Here is a 9,398-nt window from a genome sequence, read left to right as displayed (position 1 = left end):
CATAGCCCCCAGTGGCGCAGTGGGTTAAAACCTTGTGTGCCAGCAGCACTGAAGACCGACAGGTCACAGGTTCGAATCTGTGGAGAGTGCGGATGAGCTCCCTCTGTCAGCTCCAGCTCCCCATGCGGGGACATGAGGAAGCTTCCCACAAGCGTGGTAAAACATAAAAACAAAACAAAACAAAAATCCTGGCATCCCCTGGGCAATATCTTTGCAGACGGCCAATTCTCTCACACCAGAAGTGACTTGCAGTTTCTCAACGCACTCTGGACACAAGGAAAAAAAACCTAAGCAATGAAGCAGGATCTAAAGTGCATTTGAGAAGTGCACTCCAATCACTGAAAGATTCAACATGAACAGTTTGAAAGGTGGTCTTTATTCCTTGCATTACACATTTAAGGTTTTAAGGTTACGTGAAACAGACTGAGTTAATACAAAAATGAGAAATTTCACAATTGTGTAGCTGTCAAACGAACATTTACCATACAACATAAAACTGTTCTAATACAGTAGAATCCTTTACAGTTTTGAACAAAAGTGTTACTCAATGCAGTGTAATATTTTAAATGCTCAGTCTTTTTGAAAATATTGTAATATGAAAAATAAACAAATACTTTTTAAAAATCAGTTATTTTCTATACAGAAACATTATATTTCAATGTTCATTTTTTCTGGTGTAAATATTATAGCCATATTTTACTATTTACCGTGGTCCAAATCTGTTTTTGAAGGCTCTCAGTGACTTTCTCATAATTGGAGCAATTTCTGTAGCAAAAAGGATAGACACAGAGGAGAGTTTATTTGGGAATGGCACCATTAATCAAATTTAAAGACATTCAATGAACTAAAATATTAAGATAATGCATTGAGTGAATTTGACAGGTGGAACCAAGTTTGTTCTACCTTCACCATGACAGAAATGGGGGGAAGGAGATGGTAATATAGGTGTCTTGCTGGCTTTCCAACGAGAAAATGTTTAAAGAAAATATGTACAGTGGAACTTCTGCTTACGAATGTCTCAACATATGTATTTTTTGATATACGAACCGTTGCTTGGCCTGAGTTTCATTTTAACTTACAAATGCTGTTTTGACCTACAAGCAGCACAGAGGGTGCACTCACACCAGAGGAAGAGCTTGCATGAGAGTATAGTGCTGCCTTCACCCTCGTCTTCCTTTGGGCTCCTCTGCCCCCACCCAGTCTCAGCCAGCCAGCCAGCCTGCCCTATCGTTGTCTCTCTCTGTCCACCTCCCTCTCCCCTTTTGTGCCCTCAAAGCAGCAATGGGGCTGCACTCTCTCTCTCTCTCTGACTCCTTCTTGCGCCCTAGTAGCAAGCCTCACACCTGGCAGAAGAGGAGGTCCCACTAAAGGCCATGAGCAGACACTGCCCTGCACTGGGCCTGGGGTGAGCTGCGCACCTAATGAAAGAGGAGGCCCCATCAAAGGCCCTGCTTAAGATGGTGGGTACTCTCATGCTAGTGCTAGCTTCACAAGAGGAAGCGCTAGCACAAGAGTACTCAACATCTTAAGCAGAACCTGTTCATGGCCTTCGGCGGGGCTTCCTCTTTTGCCAGGTGTGGAGCTCACCCCAGCCCCAGTGCAAGGCAGGGCCTGCTTGCAGTCTTCAGCAAAGTGGCAGATGAAGTGGAGTTGCCATAAGCCCCAAGGGGCCTCCTCCTCCTCCTCCTCCAGGCGCCACAGAGAGGCCTCCAGCTTGGTCTTTGATAGGTACCAGACAGTGAGGCCTCTGACAGGACGAGAGGGAAGGTGGAGGGGAGACTAAAATTGATTTAATTCATTTGGTGACCAAGCTCTTAGAGGATGAATTTGCATTGGTTTGGAGAGGGAGGCAGGAACAAATTGGAAGCGTTTCAGTGGGGAAATTTGTTTTGACATACGAACATTTTAAGTCACGAGCATAGTCACTGAACAAATTACATTTGTATGTCAAGCTATCACTTTATATGTAAAACTTTCACAAAATGCATGTTAATTTTAAAAGTTTGGTCTCAAATCAGGCTCAGGTGGGACTGATCTAAGATGGAAATCCCTGGCATATACATTCAGACATGCATCTTATAAATGAAAAACAAAACCAAGAAGTATGAATATACTTAGTGCCAATATCTAGGACACAGGTCATTCATACGAATTCCCTAAAGACAGAACGGAGCTGCTACGTTTCTTATATGCAACAACATCAGTAAGAGCTTTACTTACTTTTAGGTGGTTTCTTCACCACTTCAGTTGGCACATTCCTGTAAATGGGGGGCCTAGTAGATGATATATTGCTACTTTTATTGGAAACAGAAGAGGTCTTACTTCTTTCTTGGTTTTTCGAATTCTTTGATCTAGCCATGAAAAACCACACAGATAATTTATATGAAACCCAATGGAATTGACAACATTGATCTGTTTTTTTGTTTTATTTTGGGGTTTTTTTTAGGAATGACAATATTGATCTGGCTGATGATTAGAGGATCTAAAGCCCAAAACGTCCACAATACTTAAAACTTTGCCAACAGAACATTTTCTGCACAGCATTTTAGAACATTTGAATATGGGGAGAATACTGCAGCATTTTTTTAAATTTTATTCCACTGTGAGGAGAAAAATACCATAAATATTCATTCTTGCATAGCCAAGAATTTACATCTCACAGGTGATGAACATAATGTTTAACACTCTTTAACTGCACACTAATGGGTTAGCTTCATCATTATCACCACTATCACTACTTTCCTTTTCCTTTTCCTCTGGGACAAGGTCTGAAATAGCTGGGGAAAAGAAACATGGAGGGGAAAGCTTAGTTAAACTGGGAAAATAGGACATGTAACTTGTTTCACCCAAGTCACCACTTTTTTTCATAAAAAAAATCCATCACACAAATGTGTCTCAGCAGCAATACAAACATTGTAGGGTTGTTACAACTATGACTTGCTCTATCTCAGTGGGACACATAAGCAACACTTACTTTGGTTGAAGTTGAAAACCCAGCCCTGATGTCCCATAGATGATTTTCTGGTGGCGGACATTTCTGGGTGGCTTTGCCAGACCATGGATGGAAGTCATTTTAACTTGGTGACCTAACCAAAAGGAACAAATCCTTCATTAAATACAAAATTTAAAACAATAGAAAAGGATGACTAACATTCTCGACGATACATAAACTGGTCTTTACCTTGCTCCCTTGTAGGTGGGAGTGGCCTTTGCATGCATGAGATCCTTCAACTGAACAACCGAAAAAGCATCTAAGACAAAACATAGGCCTGTGACTCCAGCTCCACCACTTTTACTATTTTTAGCATATTTTTAGCATATTTAGCATGTTTGGAGATGCTTACAGAATGCATTGTGGGCAATTTGGTTGATTCTGGATTGAGCAATGACCTAAGAGATGACTATCAGAAATATGTCTAGGGATACTCAAGAAAATTATGACAATATGGAAATAGAAATAATTATTTGTAGCCTAAAGTTAGTATAAACTGGTTCAGTGGCACAGTAGATCCTGTGTATCTAGTTTTAGGAACCAGCATCTGACAAAATATGTCCTCTTACTGGGGACCTCAGGAATTGCCCTGGAGGACCTAGAAACATTCTGGGGAAGATCCCTCTCTAGGAATTTTGTAGACCCTCCATAGCAACCCTGTAGCATCCTCCAGTAGAAGTTGTTCATTTCTAGAATAATCCACAGTTTTTGTTTGTTTGTTTTCACAGTAAGTTCAAGAACGTATCCCCCATTGCTACCGTCATACTGTATCTCTCAACCAACTTAGTGTCTTCAGTTTTCTATTTAGGTAACCGATTATGGATAACTTACCTTTACGTTTCTCAGACTGAGCTGAAATAATGCTTTTGGTGAGAGATTTCAGTTTTTCTTCTCTTTGTACAAAGAGCCTCAAATACATCTCACGCCATGATTCATCTTGTAAGAGCTGTTCATTTCTAAAGTAGTTTTGACAATGTTTCTTCCACAAGTGGTCAGATTCTTCTACAAATGTCTGTTTTAGATAAAGACAATAAAGACATTTCAGATGAGTTGCTGTGAGCTTTTCAGGCTGTATGGCCATATTCCAGCAGCATTCTCTCCTGACGTTTCACCTGCATCTGTGGCTGGCATCTTCAGATGCATTCTACATGCATTGAAGAAGGAAAGGACATACTTACATCAGAGAAGTGGGAGTTCCCATCCTGTGTCACAAGCTCTCACCCCATAGAAGTCAATAGCTCCTATGTAAGTGAGGCAGATCAACCCACTTAGAGTTTTAGTCTGAACGTTTCAAAGCAGCTATCCAAGGGCTTGAGTATATGTGTGGGGCAGCAGTCAACATCTTGGATAATTCCTTTAAAGCAGATTTAAGGAGTGGATTCGCAGCATACACAGTTACCAGACCTAACAATCATCCCTTCCCTCAGCCTTCTTCTACACAACTTCATGAGTCTTTTTTTCCTTCTTTATTCCCATTAAGGCATTGTGATACTTGTTACTCTGGCTTTTGTGTCTGTTCACTTTGAAAGAGTCAAAAAGTAGATGAATGGGGATCAATACCCTTTTCTGAGCCACCACAATTAAACAATATTCAGTTCACCGAGGCTGGATCTATACTGCTAAATAATGCTATTTGAACTACATTATATGGGTCCACACCAGTGGGTCCTAACCTTTTTTTGATCAGGGACCACTTGGACCAGGGACCACTTTCCAATATTAGTACCAAATGGTTACAAATCAATTTGTGATCAACTTTAGATTTGGTTTGGTTATTTGGGGTGCTGATTCAGAAAATTGCATTGGATAGACCACACCACCTCTAGTTTCTAATACAGAACATTTGCCATCCAGTATTCGCCATCTGCTCACCCACAGAAAACCATATTTAATAATCTAGAGCTGCTGTGGCCTATCCAATGCATTTTTCTGAATCAGTAACCCAAATAACCTCAGGAACAGGCCTAAAAATGAAGACATGGAATGGCTCCACTCAGGGGAAGGGAGGAGGAGAAGAAGCAGCAGTCAGGAGGCTTGTTATTGTGCCTTTTGTGGGTAGTTAGCCTCTACGCTCCCGAAATCTCCATTGCCTTGGCACTATAAGAGGGTTTTGCGATACGGTCACTCCCGTTGCAATGGTGTAGTGGTGGTGGGGCCACAGGCCATATTTTAGTTCTTAGGGTCCACTGGTGGTCCATGGACCACAGGTTGGGAACCACTGGCCTATAATTAATAAATAATGTAGCTCAAACTGCATTATTTGGTAATGTAGCTCTAGCCTGAGAATCTGGTTTATAATCTTGACACTATAGGGGTGTCTCTAAGCAAAACTTAACTCAGGTCCCATCTACATTGCCATATATTGCAGATGACCTGCATTGAACTGGATTAATGCAGTTAAACTGCATTATGAAACTGCATTATATGGTAGTGTACATGGGGTCTCAGTGGGAGAAAAAGACCCCTATAGAGAATGAAGCAATGCTATCAAAAACCAAGATGATTTGGAGTCAAATTACCCCATGGTCATGCAATAGTTATGAGCAATTTCTTAAATTCACCCAAGTGTGTCAATCACATGTCACAGTCACCTTGTGGTCACTAGAAGGGACATAAATGTCAAAATAAAATTTCATTTTTGCTCATGTTGACCATTCTCTCAGTGATTCATTCTCAACATCTCTCTCCAGTATTGGTCTCCACAAGAAAAAGGCCTATTTACACAAATGCAGTGTAGACTAAATATGTGGAGAAATCCAAATGTAGCTGCATGACTTTTAGAAAAGAAAAATAATGGCTTACCGGATTGCAGTTTTCTATCCGAAACAACTGTTCTGGTGTACAACAAGCCAGGACAGGCTCCAGGATTTCAAAGGGGACTCCTCCGACTTCATAAAGTGCTGTAAACAAAGAATACTTTCATATAGCTCATTCATTCTCTCATCATGTTATCCCACTCCTGGCACATCAATAAAACTTCACTCAATGTAAAAGAGTTACTTTTTGGGATTACAACTCCCAGAAAATCTCTCCACACAGCAAGTCTATAGCAGAGAAAAAGAGTTACTTTTTGGGATTACAACTCCCAAAAAGACACAAAGACATAAAGACACAAAGTTCTGGGATGTGTTACCCCAATATAACTTGTTTTGAACCCCACCATTTTGCAGAATGCTTACTAATGAATAAGCCCATCTGGACTTCATTTTTGATGACAGGTGCATTTATATGGTTAATGTCAGGGGAAACTATATATATATATATATATATATATATATATATATATATATATATATCTCACACACACACACACACAATTTTTTAATCAGAGATGGGGGCAATGTTTTTTTTTTTTGTGTCAGGAGCAACTTGAGAAACTGCAAGTCACTTCTGGTGTGACAGAATTGGTTGTCTGCAAGGGCGTTGCCCAGGGGACACCCTGTGGGAGGCTTACCATCCTATGGGAGGTTTCTCTCATGTCCCTACATGGAAAGCTGGAGATGACATTCGGGAACTCACCCCACTCCCTGGATTCGAACCACCAACTTTCTGGTTAGCAGTCCTGCCGGCACAAGGGTTTAACCCATTGTGCCACCGGGGGCTCCTGGAGCAATGCTGAGGACCACAGAGCAACCTTAAGGGCCACATGTTGTCCATTCCTGATTAACCTTTATGTAAACAAGCTGGTCAAATGACTGACAAATGAAGCAAGTTATACATTTCTTATCTGACTCAGGGGTCAAAGGTTTCCTGTAACTTTAGTTCTGGTATAGTTACAACTAACTAACTAACTAAATAAATATAAAACTAAAATAAATATTAGATACAGCACAACCCAACCTTCCCACAGATTATAAATGAAGGAAAGCCTAACACTGGTAGAATGAGTCCAGGAACCTTACTCTATGTGGAACATTTGATATTACAAAAGACTAAGAACCATAATGGTACACAATGAAGCTAAAGCCTATAGCAATAATTATATTGCCAGTACTTACAGTCAATATTATTTTGAAGTACACGGATGCATTGTTCATAAAGCGTTAGCATTTTCGAGAGGCAGGCCAATTTAGAGCCAAAATACACTTGCATTTTGGAGTTTCGCCTCCAAAGTGTGATTTGAGTGGCTTCATTCTCCTTTGGTGGTTTTTCCACGGATGGTGGAGCTGCAGTAGGATGGAAAGAGAATTTAAAGCTGCTGTTTTCTTTTTAATGACCTTTCGTTAGATTTTTTAAAAGGACACTCCTTCCACAAGCTGTTCTGCTTCATTTCAGACATGATATACATAGATTAACTTAAAAATAACTTTTTGTTTTAGAGCCAATGAACTGTATGGTTTCAGTGCCAGACTAGGATGCTGGCGTGTCAAGGTTCATAACCTTTCTTGGACATGGAAACTTACTGAGCGACTTTGGGCAAGTCATACCCTCTCAACCTCAGAGAAAGAAAAAAGCAAACCCCTTGCAACAAATTTTTCCAGGAAAATCTGAAAGACTTACCATGAGTTAGAGGGAACCAGAAGGCACATAACAACAATCAAGAAAATTGTATTAAATCTTCTGAGTTTTCCATTTCTTAATATTCTGATTTTTCACAATGGATGTGATATTTTCTTATATTAAAGCAAATTCAAAATCAATGGAATCTTTATTGATAATCTCCTGGAGCATTCCCAGTACTAACTCCATTTTGCCCATCTTTTACTTTGCCTTCTTTCGTCTAACTTTTAATGGATATTTTCCAGTACAAGTTTCCCAAAACTCACACTCAAAATACATCACACACAATGCTCACTTAATCATCCAGCAATGGTTAGATTGGTTAGTTTATAAATTGTATGCAGAAGTATTCCCTCCCTCCCCCCGGCTGCCCTCAAATCGTCTGATATAGTCTAGGAATCTGTTGCTAGAGCCTGTTGCAAGAGAAATAAGAAGTTCATCAAAGAATTAATTCTCTTCCCACAACATTGCTCATGGCAAGAGACTTGAAAAGGCAAACCAGTGCGAAGGTGGGTCTATTAATAAGAACTCCAGTCCATTGTTAGCATGTGGCAGCTGGCCCATTTCTTCCTACATTATTTTACTTGCTAATGTGTGCCCTAGATTGGTGTTTAAAAAGGCAAGTTGGTACACTTACCTATAGACAGATCTGTTTCCAAGAAAACACTTCAAATTCATCTTTCAGTAAACAAAAAAACAAACAAAAAAATCACAGGAACACTTACTTGCATAGACAGTATTGTCATCTTTTTATAGATAAATAATGATACCATACCAGAAGTGAGAAGATATCAGAGAAGGGTGGGTACATACCTTTCCACTACCCTGATTCAAAAATGGAAGCCATGAGTTCTAAATATACAAATCAATGTACAAACTAATCTAGTTTCTACAGACCATCATAGGTGGAGCTGTGCACATTAGATCAACTTGTCGAACTACAACTCACAAAATAAACTCACCAATTGGTATTCTATCTTGGAATAATGGGGATGATAGTAAGTAACTTTTCTAAGCTTTGAGCAGATGTCATGGTGTTCCCTGGAACAAGGTCACTGGGAAATGTCTTTAGAAGGACACAAGTTTGTTTATTACGGTATGTGCTCACACTTTACCTATCTATCTACACCTGTGATGGTGAACCTATGATACGCATGTCAGCACTGACATGCGTAGCCATTTTCGATGACACCCGGTTGCATGTGACTGCAAACAGAGAAGTATGGGCTGCATTCCGAGAAGGACATTTCATCCTCGGCTCCTGCACGACTAAGTGCAGTAACCAAGGATGAAACATTTGCTGTAGTGTAGTGTGGACACTTTGTGCCAGAGGTCTGTAGGCCAAAACAACAGAATTCCATCACAGAGCGTCTAGTTCTGGGACTTCTGGTTAAGCCGTTAGAGGATCTTTGACCTCACTTCCAGCCAGCGGAGCAGGGAGCAGCAGAATACCGTGGGGGATGCATCTCTGGGGGCCCTATGATCGCCATTACCCCATATCCACAGCAGCCATCAGCCAATCTACTGTTCTGGGGTGCTGTGGATTTCTATTTCACCATCATTACTGAGATAAGTGAGGGGGAGGTTGGGGGAGGCAAGTGCTGTTTCCCACAAGTAGAAATAGTGGCAGCCATCTTAATTTACACTAAGTAGGTAAGTTAAATAATTAGTTTTTAGTCTATTAAATACAGTTATATATTACAATTATACATTTTTGTTATTTAAACTATAAATATCACAAAATTATGTGTGTTTTTTTCTTCTCAAAGTGACATCCCACCTGAGTTATGCTCGATTTTTTTTTTTTTTGGTGAATTTTGACACACCAAGCTCAAAAGGTTGCCCATCACAGGTCTACACAGTAAGGCAGATTTTATTTCACATTGTTATGCAAGACAGCTGAGTA

The 9,398-nt window shown here is 40.2% G+C and overlaps 1 protein-coding gene across 1 annotated transcript; it reads right to left on the bottom strand.

The window, feature by feature from the left end:
- Positions 1-676: 676 nt before the first annotated feature.
- On the bottom strand, positions 677-7,042 carry LOC137095830 (elongin-A-like). Its single transcript, XM_067462899.1, has 6 exons — positions 6,991-7,042; positions 5,795-5,892; positions 3,824-4,004; positions 2,975-3,086; positions 2,221-2,351; positions 677-765 (listed from the first exon to the last, which is right to left on the bottom strand). The coding sequence occupies exons 1-6, from the start codon at positions 7,040-7,042 to the stop codon at positions 704-706; spliced, it is 636 nt and encodes a 211-aa protein (XP_067319000.1). The 3' UTR covers positions 677-703.
- Between the last annotated feature and the right edge of the window lie 2,356 nt (positions 7,043-9,398).

This window comes from Anolis sagrei, chromosome 1 (assembly GCF_037176765.1).
Source record: "Anolis sagrei isolate rAnoSag1 chromosome 1, rAnoSag1.mat, whole genome shotgun sequence".
NCBI lineage: Eukaryota > Metazoa > Chordata > Lepidosauria > Squamata > Dactyloidae > Anolis > Anolis sagrei.
Note: the sequence above shows the minus strand (reverse complement) of the source record. Positions and strands in the feature narration are given on the sequence as shown.